This window comes from Polypterus senegalus, chromosome 14 (genome assembly GCF_016835505.1).
Source record: "Polypterus senegalus isolate Bchr_013 chromosome 14, ASM1683550v1, whole genome shotgun sequence".
Classification (NCBI taxonomy): Eukaryota; Metazoa; Chordata; class Cladistia; order Polypteriformes; family Polypteridae; genus Polypterus; species Polypterus senegalus.
This window is the reverse complement of record NC_053167.1, coordinates 66,660,093-66,678,921: the sequence shown is the minus strand read 5'-3', so window position 1 is coordinate 66,678,921 and position 18,829 is coordinate 66,660,093. Positions and strand designations below refer to the sequence as shown.

Below are 18,829 nucleotides of genomic sequence, written 5' to 3'. Positions count from 1 at the left end.
TCCTGGTTTTCTACGTACTGCATTGACAGTCAGTTCACGTGATTACGTGGGAAGCACGATGATGTCACACGAAACTCCGCCCCCCACGGCTTTAGAGCTCAACTCCATTACAGTATATGGAGAAAAATAGCTTCCAGTTATGACCATTACGCGTAGAATTTTGAAATGAAACCTGCCCAACTTTTGTAAGTAAGCTGTAAGGAATGAGCCTGCCAAATTTCAGCCTTCTACCTACACGGGAACTTGGAGAATTAGTGATGAGTCAGTGAGTCAGTGAGGGCTTTGCCTTTTATTAGTATAGATTAACTTTGTTAAAACATTATATTCTGTTAGTATAGTATTATTTTGTAAATAAATACGATTATTCGCTAAACTAATATACAGTATATCATTTTAAAAGTAGCTGATCTGTTATATGTCTTTTCTCTTATCCATCACAGCCTCGGCCCTGAACCCTGATGGATAATTGAGGTTTTACTACAGAAAATTCAGCAAGCATTCATCCATTCCTAGAACTGACGAAAAGGCAAATTTTTACAGATGAATAACTTAACTTTGTTTACTTATTGTTGAACGTGAAGTTCACAATTTTCCGGATAAAATGTCCTATTCCATGATTTTCTAAAGTTATCCCACTGTCTTCATAGTTTGACAAAATGGCTGCTGCACAGTCTATTCCGAGTATGCAGGAGGTTTTTCATTTGCTAATCACAGTAGCATTTGTTTCAAACGTCACGCATTTACGCAGTAAATAAGAGCAGATGTTTAACTTTCAAATGATTGCACATTTATCTCTGTATGTCGCAGCAATTGCTTCAAAGAGCACTTGCAATGTGAGCATGTGAATATTCGTCTTTTGATTATCCCTTATTTGAGTATTTGTTTTTGTATAAAAGTGATGTGAACAAGTTGACTGGATTTCTGAAAAGAAGATAGAAATTTCTATCTTCTGCATGGAAGAAAAAAGTGCAAATCATTTGCAAAGAGATCGGACAAATAAAAAAGACATTCCTGCTGCACCCAGAGCTGCAACTATAAAAAATGGAATAGGCCAGTCCTGTGCTGCAGCTTCACTGCACGGCTAATGAATGTTTCAAGACTGGAAATCTGTGAGGGCAATGATTTTTTTTTTACTTATTGCTAGTTTATGGGGCTTTGCTGTATTTTATTTGTGGTTATACTGTAGTTGCTTTGAATCTTTTCAGTGAAACGGAATTAAAATTTCAGGGAAAAGGGAAAAAAAAACAAAACTCACCAGTTCTCTAGCTTTATGTTGTTGTTGTAAAATCTCTGCAATATTGTTTTCTTCAGTTCGCAGTTGTTGATAAATGTGATCAAGGAAGTCATCTAAGTTGACTTTGTCCAGCTGACAACCCTGAACTAAAACCTGTTTGAGATAACGGAAAAAAATTATCTATATACACCTGTATAAATGAGGCTGTTATGTTCAAAAAATAATTTTACTATTTTTATTATGCAATTAGTCCAGTAATAAAACTACAGCACACATTTAATTGAAATATAAATTAACAATCTATTCAAAATACAGTGGTACCTTGAGATACGCGTTTAATTTGTTCCGTGACCGAGCTCATAAGTCAAAATGCTCGTATCTCAAAAAAATTTTCCCCATTGAAATTAATTGAAATGAGATTAATTTGTGCCAGCCCCCAAAAAACCACCCCAATTTTTGTTAAATGTTTTCAACATAAGAAAACTGTATTTATAATGAACAAATATTGTATACAAACAAAATAAAACCTAATACATAAAAGAATCTAAAGAAATAAAAAGATGTTGGCGAAGCTGATTAGCGAATTTCAAGGTTTTTTTCTTTCACTTCACTTTTGCTTAACTTAATTTTCTTCTTCACTAGTTTTTTTCTTTTTTGCCAAGCTTTCGTCACTTTCATTCTCAAGGCGTTTCGATAGAAACCTATCCAAGGAGCTTTGTTTAGTCCTCCCCTTTAGAATGTTTCTGAAATGAGTTAGGCAAGTGTCATTAAATAGCACCGCTGCATGATCAGTTGCAATTTTTTCAGGGTTTCTTTTCAATAAAGTCAAGTGTTAGGCAAGTGTCATTAAATAGCGCTGCTGCACGACCAGTTGAAACTTTTCAGGGTGTTTCTTTTCATAAGACAGACAGATACTTTATTAATCCCAAGGGGAAATTCATATGCTTCAGCAGCAGCATACTGATAAAAAACAATATTAAATTAAAGAGTGATAAAAATGCAGCTAAAACAGACAATAACTTTGTATAACGTTAACGTTTAACCCCCCGGGTGGAACTGAAGAGCCGCATAGTGTGGGGGAGGAAGGATCTCCTCAGTCTGCCAGTGGAGCAGGGCAGTGACAGCAGTCTGCCACTGAAGCTGCTCCTATACTGTTTAGTGGATGCAGTGGATTCTCCATGATTGACAGGAGCCTGCTCAGCGTCCGTCGCTCCGCCACAGATGTCAAACTGTCCAGCTCCGTTCCTACAATAGAGTCTGCCTTCCTCACCTGTTTGTCCAGGCATGAGGCATCCTTCTTCTTTATGCTGTCTCCCCAGCACACCACTGCGTAGAAGAAGGCACTCGCCACAACTATCTGATTGAACATCTGCAGCATCTTATTGTAGATGCTGAAGGACGCCAGCCTTCTAAGGAAGTATAGTTGGCTCTGTCCTCTCTTGCACAGAGCATCAGTATTGGCAGTCAAGTCCAATTTATCATCCAGCTGCACTACCAGGTATTTTATAGGTCTGCACCCTCTGCACACAGTCAGTGTTAGGCAAGTGTCATTACACAGCGCTGTTGCACAACCAGTTGTAACTATTTCAGGGTTTCTTTTCAATAAAGTCAAGTGTTAGGCAAGTGTCATTAAATAGCGTCACCGCACAATCAGTTGGAACTTTTGCAGGGTGTTTCTTTTCGATAAAGTCAAGTGTTAGGCAAGTGTCATCAAATAGCGCCGCTGCACAATCAGTTGTAACTTTTTCAAGGTGTAATAGTGCTGCTGAATGATCAGTTGCAACTTTTTCAGGGTGTTTCTTTTCGTTAAAGTTTTAAACTTTTTCCCACATCGCAAACACTTCCTCTATCTCACTTTAAGAGATAACTTCCTCCGCGATACCGATCTCCTGCAGAACCTCCGTATGTTGCCACATCTGTAGTTCCATCAACTCCTCCATTATCAGTTCCTCGGAATGTGCGGCGAGAAGCTATTTGATGGCTCGTATTTCGAATTTTGGCTCGTAAATCAAGGCAAAAAATCGACCTAGTGACGGCTCTTATCTCAAAATCTCATACGTTGGGGCACTCGTATCTCAAGGTACCATTCGTATATAATGAATACATACACCTTTAATATTTCAATCATGAATAGCTGCTTTCTTCCTAATTCTGTTGAAAGAAGAAGTAATTGTTGCTGCCCATCAATCTGAGAAGTGTTATATGTCCATTTCCAAATAATTTGAAATCCATCATTCTACAGTGAGAAAGATTATTCACAAGTGGAAAACATTCAAGACAGCTGCCAGTCTTCCCAGGAGTGGATGCCCCAGCAAATGCACCCCAAGGTCAGCCCGTGCAATGCTAACAAAAACTGCAAAAAAAAAACAACAGCTACATCTGACACTCTACAAGCCTCAGTTAGCATGTTCAATGTTAAAGTTAATGACAGTACAAAAGATTGAATAAGTATGGCTTGTTTAAAAGAGCTTCCAGGGGAAAACCTCTCCTCTCTAAAAAAAAAAAATACAGAAGCACAGCTTAGGTTTGTAATGTTGCATATGAACAAACCACAAGACTTCTGGAATAATGTCCTTTGGACATACGAGACCAAAGTGAAGATATGTATCTGGCCATGCACAGTGTCACATTTGGTGAAAACTAGATACAGCTTATCAGCACAAACACCTCATAACAACTGTCAAGTAATCACAGAGTCGACTATAAACTCCTCTGTATAATAAAAGTATTCTAGAGACAAATGTATCTGATAGCTAAAGCTTGGACAAAACTGGAACATGCAACAGGACAAAGCTTCCCAAGCACACCAGCATGTCTACAACAGAATGGCTGAAAAGGAAATGGACCAAGGTGTTGCAATGGCCCAGTCAAAGTCCACACCTCAACCCAATTTAAATGCCGTAGTGGGATCTTAAGAGAGTTGTGTATAAAAGAATGGCCGCAAACCTCAATGAACTGAAACAATGTTGTAAAGGAGAGTGGGCTAATATTCCAACACAACAATGTGAACGACTGATAAAGTCATACAGAAAAAGATTGCTTCAAGTTATTGCTGCTAAAGGTGGTTCTACAAGCTATTGAATCATGAGGTGTACATAGCTATGGTTTTAGGGGGTAGAGCAGTAGAGAAATGTTATCAGGAAGAGAAACTGATGAGACATTATTAAGAACAAAAAGATTCAGACGCCAGTTGGCATAGCCCTGAATGTTAAAATACTGAAAAAAAATGTGACAGTTCTTGTGTTACAGTAACAACTGGGGTTTACCACACTTATTGCCATCATAACTTTAAAAACGTTCACTACATCACCTCATATTTCTTGTTTAAAAACGGGAAAAAAACAAGTTCTTCCATCCGTCCTCATAGCCTGCATTCTAACCATCCATCCATCCATTATCCAACCCGCTATATCCTAACTACAGGGTCACGGGGGTCTGCTGGAGCCAATCCCAGCCAACACAGGGCGCAAGGCAGGAAACAAGCCCTGGGCAGGGCACGCAGACACATCCACACAAGCACACACTAGATGCAATTTAGGATTGCCAATGCACCTAACCTGCAGGTAGGTCTTTGGACTGTGTGAGGAAACCGGAGTACCTGGAGGAAACCCATGCAGACACGTAGAGAACATCCAAACTCCACGCAGGGAGGACCCGGGAAGCGAACCCGGGTCTCTTAACTGTAAGGCAGCAGCGCTACCCACTGCACCACCATGCCGCCGTGCCTGCATTCTAAAGTTCAGTAATTAGTCTAACTGCTCTTCTCCAGGTTTCCTCTAGGACAGGTACATTCTATTTCTAATGAAGAACAAAACTGCACATAGTACTTTAAAGACATTTTGTAGCTTATTCAAACCATCTATTCTGCATGCAGTATAATTGCTAAACATGAGTGTATTAAAACTGCATATTGCCACATTATGTATAAACAAAGACTCTATTCAGTATTAATTCAGATATTTCCCATAGATATTTAAAAACAGTGTGATCTGGTACTGCAGACAAATAACACAATATTTAGTGAAAAACAACACAATACATTTTTTGTTTGGTGGGAAAAAGCTTCCATACTTATCTCTTACTGGACTATACATTTTTTTTTCATTATTTTGTACATTTCTCCTTTTATCTTCTAACTGGAAATTACTGGATACTATTTGCATGTGTAGTCTTTTTAATGTTAATATTAGTCAAGAAGAAAATATTCAAATCACAGTTCCAAAATGTTATTTTTAAATTATCTTTCATCAGATATAACCTTCAAGTATTTTTTTTCCTTCAAGCAATTTTTATTGTTATTTTGATTTTACACACTTAACTGTCCTCATGACTTTCTTAGTTTTAATGGAAAATACTATAGACTGAAACAAGGCATGCCAATGGGATCACCATTATCAGGACTCTTAGCTGAATCAGTTATGCAGTGATTTGAAAGTGCGGCTCTGACAGATGTTTATATATAAGATATATATATTATATACTAGACATTAAGCCCGTTAAAATGAGCTAGAACAGTAGTGCATAAACATTTGTATGAACAGTCTATATTAAATGGCAAGGGACCTTGAATGTGGCTGTAATATGTGTCACTGTATTGTGTGCCTTTAATTTTCTCTCTCAGTAATACTGGTTTGTATTTCCGTGAAATGCCTGTAATTTTGTCTGACAGTAATACAGTGGAACCTCGGTTCACGACCATAATCCGTTCCAGACCGTATGAACTGTATGTAAATATATTTTTTTAAAGTTTTTAAGCACAAATATAGTTAACTATACCATAGAAAGCACAACGTAATAGTAAACTAAATGTAAAAACATTGACTAACACTAAGAAAGCCTTGAACAACAGAGAAAACTAACACTGCAAGAATTTGCGCTATAGCCTTATGACCCGCTCGCTAAAAACTCTTTTTTTAATGAGTTTTAAGCACAGGGAAAAAAATGAATATTTGAAAAATCTGTAATTTAATAAACAACCAAGAAAAGTAATATTGCAACAATGCACGCGCGTGCCTGTGTGTGTCTCTCTCTTGCGCGCCTTTGTGTGTGTCTGTCTGTCTGTCTCTCGCCTGTGTGTGTGTCTGTCTGTCTGTCTGGCGTGCCCATTTATCTCGCGTGTGACGCGCGCGCGCGCGCCTGTGTGTGTGTGTGTGTGTGTGTGTGTGTGTGTGTGTGTGTGTGTGTGTGTGACGCGCGACTGTGCGTGTGTGCGACTCGCGTGCGCCTGTGTGTGTGTCTGTCTCTCTCTGCACACGGAATGCACAGGAAGAGAATGAACACGTGCTGTGTGGCCCCGTGCATGCGCACTTCTCCAGAAAACACACACACGGACTGTGCGCGCCTGTGTGTGTGTGAGTGAGTGCGTGACTCGTGTGTGTGTGTGCGTGTGTGTGTGTGCGTGTGTGTGCCTGACACTCGCGTGCGCCAGTGTGTGTGTGTGTGTGACACTCGCGTGCGCCAGTGTGTGTGTATCTCTCTGCACAAGGAATGCACAGAAAGAGACTGAACACGTGCTCTGTGGCCCCGCGCATGCGAACTTCACCAGAAGACACACACGGACACTGGACGCACAAGGGTTTTATTAAAGAGGTTATATTTTATATATATATATATATATAATAATAATGTAATGTGTGTGTGACGCGCGTGCGCGTTTGTGTGTGTGTGTGTGTGTGTGTGACGCGCGACTGTGCGTGTGTGCACTTCAGCGTGCTCTGTGTGTGTCTGTCTCTCTCTGCACACGGAATGCACAGGAAGAGAATGAACACGTGCTGTGTGGCCCCGTGCATGCGCACTTCTCCAGAAAACACACACACGGACTGTGCGCGCCTGTGTGTGTGCGTGACTTGCGGGCGCCTGTGTGTGTGTGAGTGCGTGCGTGACTCGTGTGTGTGTGTGTGTGTGTGCGTGTGTGTGCGTGACACTCGCGTGCGCCAGTGTGTGTGTGTGTGTGTGTGTGTGTGACACTCGCGTGCGCCAGTGTGTGTGTATCTCTCTGCACAAGGAATGCACAGAAAGAGACTGAACACGTGCTCTGTGGCCCCGCGCATGCGAACTTCACCAGAAGACACACACACGGACACTGGACGCACACAAGGGTTTTATTAAAGAGGATATATTATATATATATATATATTTATATAAAATATATTTTTTATATATATATATATATCTTATATATAAACATCTGTTCTCTGGCTCTAACAGATGTTTATATATAACAATTATATATATTGTTGTCCCCGGCCGACGCCCAGGAGGACCAGAGGAGGGCTTGTGCCTCCTCCAGACCACGAGGGGGCGTCCGTCCTGGTTATGTTGGGGGCCGCCAGGCGGCGCCCAGGTGCCTGAGGAACCCTGGAGCCCAGCACTTCCGCCACACCAGGAAGTGCTGGGGGGAAGAGAACAGGGGACACCCAGACGGCTTCCGGGTGCGCAGCCAGCATGCCGCCGCACTGGGGAGGAAAGAGCCAAAATGGCCGCGGGCCGCATGTCCCGCCCGCTGACAGTCACGGGATTGGCCGGTGTGTCTTGTGTGCCCGCCAATGATTAGATGGAGGCAGGACCAAGGAATGCCAGTCTCGTGCCTCAAAGAGACCCGATCGGGCCAAAGAGAGTGGCCCACAGGAGGCAGGCGACGAGTGGTGCTAATGGACAGGTAAGGCCACCGGCGTCTGCCTCACTGTTTCCGCCAGCGGCTCGGCACGAGCCGAAGGAATCTCTTCAGCCCACGAGTCGCCTCTATTACAGGTGCTGGGTGATCTTGTGATCCGCTTGGAGCAGCTGATGGGGAAGGCAGTCGCGTCGGGAGAGACGCCGTGTCAGACGGAGGATCGGCGTGACGCTGAAGCCTTCGGCATGCAAGACACCACGGGGAAGGTAGGTTGTATCGTCTCCGTAAAGCATAATGGGGGATCTGGCGAACACGGCCGCGACTTTATTAAGGAGGACTGGCTTCAAGTAAGCGATCCCCCCACAGCGGACGCGGCGGTGCAGACGACCAGCGGGGCGAGGAGAGCGAGTACGCAGGCGCTGGCAGGACAGGGGCTGATGAGTGCCCTGGGTCCTAGCGCCCTGCGCTCCAAGCCCGCGGCAGTCTCCCATCGCTCTGCAGGGACGCAGACGGTGCTGGATTTGAGCTGTCACCATGCTCAGACCCAGACCCTCAGGCCGTCCAAGAGGAGAAGGAGGAACCGAGGGATAAATGCCGGATCCTCCGATAGGAAGGGGCGTCTCGCTAGGAGCGAGCATCCGAAGGAAGGGCGGCTGGGCGAACCGCCTGCGAGAGCTGTCCCGCCGACAGCGAGAGGACGGGAATGGAACCTGCAGCGGAGGACTCAAGCAGGTAAGTCGGGGGCTGTCGGAGGGGGGCGAGAGCACTGCCGGTACAGAGACCGACAGGGCCTTGGGGTGAGTGTCCTGGCAGTGCTTCTGGCCCTCCTTTTTCTCTTTTTACAGGTCTGAAGCCCTGACGAGCGCTGGAGCCGACATTGTTTGGGACCTGCCCTCCTGGAACAGGCCGCTCTGCGGGAGGGCTCCCCGCCGGGAGGCCGATGGTGACGGCGGGGGCGAGAGCGGCGCAGACCAGAGGGACGCGTTGGCATCGGCGAACTGAGATGTCCCAGGGTGCCGTGTTGGACCCTGGGGACATAGTAGGACCCTCTCTGGGGACGTGCTGCCCTTTCGAGGAGTGTCGCTCGGACCCACGTGTCTTTGCTAGCGGTGGGGCACTGTGGTCCCCGGCCGGGATGCCCAGGAGGACCAGAGGAGGGCTTGTGCCTCCTCCAGACCGCGAGGGGGCGTCCGTCCTGGTTATGTTGGGGGCCTCGGGTTCTGTAGGGACCCGTGGCCACCGCGAGGCAGCGCCCCGGTGCCGGAATATCCCGTGTGGGACCCGGCCGACGCACAGGAGGACCAGAGGAGGGCTTGTGGCTCCTCCAGACCGCAAGGGGGCGATCGCCCTGGTTGTATTGGGGGCCACGGGTAGAGGGCTTGGAAGCCCAACCCTGTAGGGGCCCGTGGCCACTGCCAGGCGGCGCCCAGGTGCCTGAGGAACCCTGAAGCCCAGCACTTCCACCACACCAGGAAGTGCAGGGGAAGAACAGGGACACCGGACGGCTTCTGGAGTGCGCCGGCACTTCCGCCACACTGGGGTGTGGCTACGACTTATTGCCGGGAAGCAGCTGGAGCCCATCCGGGTTCCCATTTAAGGGGCCGTCATGAGTGGATGTCGGGTGGAAGAGGACAGAGCTGGAGAGAGGACGGGAGGTGGCCAAGAGAGAGAGGCACAGTGACTAAGAGGCCTGGACTTTGAGGAATCGGTGCTGGAGGCACTGGGGTGTGAGTGCACAAAAAACTTGTAAATAAACGGTGTGTGGTGGAACTATGTTGTCCGTCTGCCTGTGTACCTTCACCGCCAAAACCCCTTTTACAAACCTACGTAGTAACTCAAGCCTATAACAACAGCATTTTTCTGGTGTGCTTTACTGCATCTTTCTCACTGCTTTTCAGGTTTTGATGAAACATGGTTGGTCCAAATTGATAAAACTATGTGACTATAAGGAGAGACTACTCTGGGCACTCTGAGGCAGGAAAGTACTGTGGCCGATTCAAGGCTTGTTCTGGTTGGTAGAAAGACAGACTGAGCTTTCTTAGACACTTGTGCATTGGCAATTCTAAAGGAACATTTTGGAAAGGTTTGCACTTGCACAGCCATATGCATATCTACATTTGTAAGTATATCGGTTTTTATTAATGCATTTTTATTTTGTTTTTAAAACCTCTTTTTTTTTCTTCTTTAACATACATTTTTTGTTTGTTGTTCCAGTGTCTACTGCCCTGAATATACACTGTGACTAAAACAAGCCTGACAGTGATTGACTAACAGAATTTAGAAGATCAACTGAAAATATTTACCTGGTTAATAAGAAAAGAGCTATAGCTCTAGTATTGAACCCTAAAGGATCCTACTTTTTTAATTTACCTAATTCAAATCTATATCCATCTGCATACTCTATCCTGGATTCCTATGGGTAATGTACAGATGGAATTAATTAACCAAGCATGCAGTTTTGTAGTCATTTATTGAGATGAGTAAAGTAACACATGCTTTGATGCTTTTGTGAGAACCGTGGCACTCTTTGGAACGTGAAATATAAATTGTCCATTAATCATATCAAGGAGGGGACACTGGCGAATGTATGTTGCTGCCGCTCCTCCCTATTAACAACAAAATTCAAGTTAAATTTGCACTTCTTACCCTTCTTTTGCTTATTTGTTGCATATATACAGGTAGATCACAAATGCATCTGACTCAAACTGCACTGATTTGAATTTATTTTACAGACTTTGCCTTGACTGGGTTCACAGCCTCAGGGACAACTGAATCTTTCTGTGGTTCATGGGACGAGTCTTATGAACATTTCTTTGCACCATGGTGACCTAGGAGCTGGGGATGGTCTGTCTTCTGGATTATAATGGATACACCAGATTGCTCTTAATTACTTCGATATGTGCTAAATGACTGAGAAATGATCTGGTTTTATACCCACCTGACTTACTGCTCTGCGGTGATCATGCCTGTAATATCCAGTGTTATATGTATGTGGCTGTACATTGGAACCTCTGAATTCTGGTATTTCATGTGCATCTTGTAATACTTCTTACTACGTTTCATCTGCTGCTTGCTATTGTCGCTCATCTGCACCACCCCATCCCACCTTCTCCGCTATTCTGTGCAGCTTCTCTGCTACTATCAGATAAGTATTGCTCTGTACTATGCTAAAACACTCTCGTGACAAACTCCTTCATATTAATAGACACCAGCATTGTGCAGCACCCATAATATTTACATTGCGGGTCATGTTGCCGCCATAACCAGGCTGCAAATGAAAGTTCAATGGCAGCATTTGTTTAGAAATATGCCACTCTATTCATTGCTTTGGAAATAGGAGCGTCAGTGTGCCAAATTTGCAGTTTGTTAAAATAAACTCTGATCATGGGTCTGTCCACAATGAACCCTCATTAGTCCATACTGCATTGTTTAACTCAAGATCTCTTAATGGCAAATGCTTTCAGAATTCATTACAGACACCAAACTCGACATGCTTTGCCTAACACAAACCTGGCAAAAACCAAATGACGTTAAGTGTTTCATGGAGGAGACACCATCCAGATACATTTTTTGCAGAGCCTCGCAGCTTAAGACAAGGAGAAGGAGGTGTCACAGTAATTGTTAGAACTGAACTAAACATCAAAAGAATACTAATTGACTGCACATTGTCTTTTGAGTGTCTGGCTCTTAAGCTAATAACGAAAACTGGTCCTGTCCTACTCATTGTTCTCTATTGTCCCCCAAACTAAAATGCATCTTTTTGATCTGATCAGACTGAATTATTAACCCATTTGAGTTCCCTTTCACAGAGAGTGATTCAACATCCATACTGACATTACTACATGTAAGCTGAGAAATGAATTCCTATACTTACTGGACTGTTTTGACTTGGTGCAACATGTTGATTTTCTTACTCACTCAGGTCGTCATATATTGGACCCGATCTGCACATCTGGCTTATCTGTCGGCAACACTTGTAGCAGTAATTTGGGACTCTATGATCAAAAAGCAGTACTTTTCACTGGCAAATTAACTCTCCCTTCTCTTACTTGTAAAAGTCAAATTTCTTTCAGAAAACTTAAAAATATCTGTCCTTCTATCCTTGCTAGTTCCATTTCTGATCATTTTCTGTCTTCACCTATTCCATCAACACTAGATAGACTTGTTGATCACTATAACACAGCCTTTCTTTCATAAAGAAATATATATGATAAAACATACATAGATAAAACAGCTCCTTTAAGGAATCAGGAAGTTTCCCTTAAGCACTCAGCTCCATGGTACAATTCAGAGTTACAATCTATGAAAACAGCTGGACAATGCCTTGAGAGAATGTCACTTAAGACTGGCCTCACCATGTACATTCAGGCTATCTCTGACTATCGAAGAGCTTAGAGGTATGCACTAACTGCAGCCAAGAAACACATTATGGAAGAATAGTACATAATGGCCATGATAACCCAAGGGTTTTGTTATCTGTAGTTAATAAACTACTGCATCTGGCCCACTTACCTCCTCTACCAAAGCCTGTGAAAAATCTAAATAACTCAACTAACATAAATCCATCATCCATTTATATCTTTCCCTGTCTTCTCACTCTATCCTAAATTTTCACCAGTCACAACTGCATTTGTTAATGACCTGCTTTGTAAGTTGAGGCCCACTATTTGTGTGCTGGACCACATCTCCACCACACTTCTTAAATCCCACCTTCATGCCATAATTTCAGCTGTTAAGACAATAATAAATACATCCCTTGACACTGGCTTTGTCCAAGTCACTTTTAAAATCGCTTGTGTAACCCCACTGTTAAAAAAGTCAGGTCTTGATGCTGACAATCTTAACAATTTCATGTCTATTTCTCATTTAATTTTTCTGTCAAAAGTTCATGAGTGTGTTGCAGCCTCCCAACTCACCAAGTATGTAACCTATAATAAATTGATGGAACCCTTTCAGTCTGGTTTCAGGGCACAGCACAGTTGTGAAACTGCTCTGCTATGGGTAACTAATGATTTGCTTATGGCAGCACACTCCGGACAAACCAGCATATTAATTTTTTTAGATTTCAGTGAAGCATTTGACACTGTCAGATATGACATTCTATTGTCCAGAATGGAGAACATCCTGGATATCTCTGGCACAGACCTCCAGTGGTTTAAGTCTTCTCTGACTGCAAGGCAAGGGTATGTTAGTCTGAGCAACAGCAGATCCAGCTCAGTGCCAGTCACACAAGGAGTTCCCCAAGGCTCTGTCTTTTAGCCTTCTGCTGTTCTGTATCTACTGTATATGAATCCCTTTGGCCATATCATTAGTAGCTATGGACTGGGTTATCATTTTTATGCAGACGATACTCAACTTAATTTCAATGTTAAAAGTGAAATTTCATCAGGACTGTCTCAGCTCACAACTTCCCTCAGTGAAATAAAAACCTGGATGGAGCAGAAATCTTTAAAATTAAATTGCAACTGGCACTAAAGCGCAACTTAAGAAAATGAGCTCCTTCTTTTCACTTTTCATGGTGATCTCACCAGACCTTCATTTAATGTAATGAATCTTGGTATCATTTTTGATTCCTCCCTTCCCAATTCCACCCACATAAACTACATTAAGAAACTTTTTTTACTTTCACCTCCATAACATATCCTGTGTTCGTACATTCCTCTCCTTTTTTAATGCTGAGAAACTTGTTCGTGCTTTTATCATAGCCTGCATCGATTATTGTTACTCTCTACCACCAGGTGCCGCTTCTAATCTTATATCACAGCTCCAGTTGATTCAAAATTCCTTTGCAAGAGTCCTAACATGAACCAGCAACAGCAATCACATAACACCCATCCTGTTTTGCCTCCAATTGACTCCCTGTATCTAACAGAATTGAACATAAAATTCTATTAACCTACAAAGCTTTAAATGGCCTTGCACCAGACTACATAAGTGATGCTCTCCATCACTAAGTTCCTGTTCACACACTAAGGTCCTCTGATTCCGGCAATCTTGTTGTGCCCCATACTAACCTGCACACTCTAGGTGACAGAGCCTTTAGCTGTATAGCGCCCAGACTTTGGAATGACCTCCCTAAATTAATTAGAACAGCTGACTCCATTCATTCTTTTAAAAAACAACTTAAAAATCATCTGCTAGGCTTTCTTTTTGCATTGAATCTAGTATTTTACTCTGGTTTATTGCCTTTTATTCTATTTAATGCCTTTGTATATCCTGTAGATATCTATTGTAATGTTCTATTCAGGAAACATCTCTATCTAATGTTACATATACCAGCTATTTCTTTATGAGACTCTGTGAAGCACCTTAAGCATGAGAAAAGTGCTATATAAATAAATACATTATTATTATCTTTTTACGCACAAGGCACAGCCAACAAATAGCTTTTGCAGAAGGTGCTGCAAATTTATCCTCTCTTCTGGTTACAATTGTACAATTTGTAGCTTAATTGTAAACGTGTGTGTTGCCTATGTTTCTCTTTATTTATTTTTTATTTCTTACTCAAGAATTACACTGCAGTAAACAGTGAAAAATATTTCATGACTTGACTTTCAATTAAAGGTTACTGTCTCCAAAATCATGGTGTACAGCATTTGCCACTGGAAACTGTTCATACTTTTTAACAATATTGTGTCTATCCTTGCAGTTTGAAAAGGGTTTCTTGTGAGACACTGATGCAAACATAAAGCAAAGCCTTAAAATTTACTGAATAAACCCACTTTCAAGGGACAGAAGGTTTTGATTTCAGAAAAAATGCCTTTTGTGTTTCTGAAAAATGTTCATAAAAATTTGAGAATTAATGTGAGATGAAATGTGCTGAAATAAAACTTAAAAAAATATTCAGAAGGGGTAGATATGCTGTAAAAGAAGAACAGAATAAAGGAAAAAAGTGAACAGATTTTAAATACACTGTTGTATAAAATGCAGCTTTTAAAGGCGATGTGCATTTGATGGTAGAAACCAACAAGGATATTACACTAATAAAGACAGCCATTATGACTGAATACTTACTTTAAGCAGAAAAATTAAAGAATACCTGATGAGACTGCAGTCCAATAATAGAGGAGTAGGCCAGAATAGTCACAAAGACCTCAGGCTGGAACATAAGTTCTGTCCCTGGCACTTTAAAGGCTTTTGCCAGTCCATGCAAGCAATGGGAAAGTGTCTGAAACACTTCATCAAAGATCATTTGACCTGTGATATCATCCTAGAAAATGAATAAATTAGACTTGATTCATACAAAATGGTTAACTTATGTTTTCTTGCTTAACTAAGGTCATTCAGAAATGCTTCATAGGCTTTAGCAACAAAGGCAAGGGTTAAAAACATTCAAAATACAAAATGTATTTGTATAACTAACTTTAGGTGTCATTATATAATAGCATTTTTGAAGTCACCACTCCAAAATCTCAACAACCAACAAATTTTAGGAAGGAAATGAGATGATTCAATCCTTCAAGTTCATCTGTTTAGCTATTACTTAACGCAATCCAATATCAAATACAACTCGGTGCCCTCCATAATGTTGAGAACAAAGACAATTTTTTTCTTGATTTACCCCTCTGCTCCACAGTTTAAAAGTACAAATCAAACAATTCGGACACAACTAAAGTGCACATTGCAGACTTTAATTTAAAAGTATTTACAAAAATTTTGTCCATACCATGTAGAAATTACATCACAAGTTCAATATTTTTGAATTTATGTTTTCACAGCTGTTGGGTGTTCTTGTTTGTCCATTTGTCCAGTTACTTGCTTTGTTAAGTGTGCAGTAAACCTGTTAATTACCAATTCTTCCTCTGGCACCTTAAGCCTGAATGACTGATGAACTTTACTATTTGTAAAATGGAGTGCTTTGTTTTACAAAGTTATTGGTGGCCAGTATAACCAAATATAGATGGTGTACAACAGAAATATGTACCTGAATATGGATCCTGCTAAAAAAATGTGCATTGACAAAAAATGAATTTTAAAGTTTACAGTACTTTTCCCAATTACAGGCAACCCAGGAAAGATGAGTAGAAGAGGTTATAAAAAAAATTAACCTTTTGATGAATTACCTTAACCTCACACTGAAAGAATGAGAGAAATCCAACCAAAAATATTTTTCTCTGATTAGGAAATAATTTTTAACAAAACTACATGTACCACTCAACCCTAGAAATACTTATGAACACAGTTTAATTGAAACATTTTTTTCCTTTTATATCATACTATGGCATATACTAATGTTCAGGATGTAATCTATGACTTCCTATTTAACTGGGGTATAAATATGACATGACACAAAGATCAAATTGTCTTATTCATCAACACAGGAAAGATAAGAAAACACACAATTCAAACGAGGGAAAAGTGTGATGATCTTCTTAAGTCAAGCTGCAAAAATTACTGCCTACCTGAAAATGCCAATACCTACAGTTAAGGAAATAAATAAAAAGTTAAGATCAACTATAACTGTTACCAGCATGGATAGAAAAATTCCAAACTTTATTTTGCTCCCATTAACAGTGAGGAGGATAGTAAGAAAGGTAAAAGCAAATCCTGAAGGATCACTGTTGGAGAAATACTGAAAAAAGCAGCTTCCTGGGGTCACCAAATCTCCAAAACTACCATCAGACACCACCCCAAGGCCAACAGATTCATTGACAGGCATGCAACAAAAAAGCCTTTCCTGTCATTTACTCACAAATGTACCTGAACTTTGATTGGAACAGTGGTTCAGACAAAACAAAAATGTAGCTTTTTACAACAAGATCTTAACTTGTGTTTGCTGTAAAAAGAAGAGTGGCTACACCGAAAAGAACCTGATCCCCACAGTATGGTGGAGGTTCTGTTATGTTGTTGGGCTGTTATTCCTCCAATGGGAACCTTGTTAGGGTACATGGCATCATGGACTTCATGAAAAACCATAAGATTTTAACTTTAAATCTGGCTGTCTTTCCTGAATAAATAAAGTTGGTGATTGTTGGGTCTTCCAGTAGGACAATAACTCAAAATATATGCCCAAAATAAACATGAAAATGGTTAACGTAACACAAAAATCAAGCTTCTGCCATGGACTTCTCATTGCCATATTGAAAAAATATGAGAAGAGCTGAAGAGGAGAGGGCACAAGAGAGGACCTAGGACCCTGGATGATGTGGAGAGATTCTATAAAGAGGAATACTCTTCAGATTCTATGCTGTATATTCTCCAACCTTATAAGATGTTATAGGTAAAAAGACTCAGCACTGTTTTTTGGCAAATAGAGATTGTACATATTAAATGTGCCAATAAGAGAGGCTTGTATGGTTTTGTTATATTATTTCTTGATGAGGAACTATTTATGTTCAGAATTAACAGACTTTAGTAAAAGTTTGAATTTCTCTCATTTTTTCAGTTTGAAATTTAGGTAATTCATATTTCTTTTACCATTTTTCTCAGGGGTGCCAATAACTGTACAAGTATACAAAGAATACACTGCTTGTATTGCTGTAAAAACAGTGTTAGGAATTTTTACTGTTGATGCTACTATAAATATTTTAAATTCAGCCACATTTTAGGTCCATTTTTATAATTCTGAAGATACCTTACTAAAACAGGGAAATCTGAGGACAGCAATTCAGATGTCATCGTATGACACATCTCAGGTCAAGGAGGCCAATAAAAGTACACGGTCATCCTCTTCCCTTTCTCAAATAAATCAAACAAATGTGGTCATATTCATAAACATGAATACAAGAAGAAGCTGACTTTAGTAAGATTAGAACAAACAACAAAATAGTTGAAAAGAAGTGCAATTTGTCCATTGTTTGAAAATGTAGTAAAAATCAAACAATGAGCAAAGATTTGCATAATTTGTATAGTATGTTGGACAACAATTTTGGCCTGTGGCACAAAACACCTAAAGGTGAAATATGTATGCAAAGTATAGGGCTTTGAAAGAAGCACTGGTGTCATGAGGACTAAAAGAACAACAACAAGGGTCTATTGTGACAGACAATTGTACAAACATGTCAAACTTGTAAACAGCTTTATGACTAGAAAAGTCTTAGGATTCAAGTTGTTTATTTAAGTGGCAATTTACAAAAAAAATAAGGCTTTTTATAATTACAATAAATGTAACATAAAACAATATATAAGTTCAATAAAAATACATAAAAAGCTAAGAAAAATTTCTGATACCAATAGAACAGGAATAAGCAAACATAAAAATATTCTAATAACAGAAATATACAAACATATGCATAAACAGGTTAGAAAAATCTGTTAAATACCAAATGAAGTAAGTAGGTATTCAGAATTAAACAAATCAAGTGACTGAATTTATCTAATTGTCCAAAGAAGTGCCAAAGAAGTCCACAGTTTTTGAGCAAAACAAAAGGCACAGGCTAACAGATTTGCACATGCAATACAGATGGATCAAAACATAGGCATCTGTTTAGTAGCATGTACGTACTAAATGAAATCTGCTATCTAAGGCAGTGAAATCCCATACAGAACGTTAAAGACAAGCATTAGGATTTTAAGTTGTATTTTTTGGTCAATAGGGAGCCAATGCAAACAAGATAATATTCAATTAATGCCCTGTCACTATCGCATGTGTGAAAATAATGTGCTGCTGAATTTTGAACCATTTTAAATTTATGATACAAGTACTTAAGAAGACCATTGTCAATGATGTTAAGGTGGTCCAAATGGAAAAAATAAAAGCATGAAAAAGAATCTTGGCAGCAAGATAATCAAAAAGGGTCCTAAAATGAAAATAAGCAGATTTGCAGACAGATTTTATATTAGTACAAGATGCCATTACAAGGTCAAACACAACACTTCAGTGTTTACTTGTAAATATTTTAAACTAATTTTTATGTATTGTTTTAATACATATTTACATATATAGGTATTTTGATACATGACATATTAATTATGCAATGCACATATATAACTTTATTTTGTTGTTTAAGATGCCTGTTATGTTGTTGATGTAATAAAATTTC

General features: G+C 40.5%; 1 protein-coding gene across 7 annotated transcripts in view; it reads right to left on the bottom strand.

Annotated features, from left to right (window-relative positions):
• The window catches only part of szt2 (SZT2 subunit of KICSTOR complex), a 337,146-nt gene that overhangs the window by 308,999 nt on the left and 9,318 nt on the right, over positions 1-18,829 (bottom strand). For all 7 annotated transcript variants that reach the window (XM_039735449.1, XM_039735443.1, XM_039735448.1 and 4 more), the window contains exons 4-5: positions 14,887-15,057; positions 1,256-1,387 (exon numbers count right to left, since the gene is read on the bottom strand). In XM_039735449.1, coding sequence (XP_039591383.1) covers positions 1,256-1,387; positions 14,887-15,057 — 303 coding nt within the window. The remainder of the gene's footprint in view (positions 1-1,255; positions 1,388-14,886; positions 15,058-18,829) is intronic.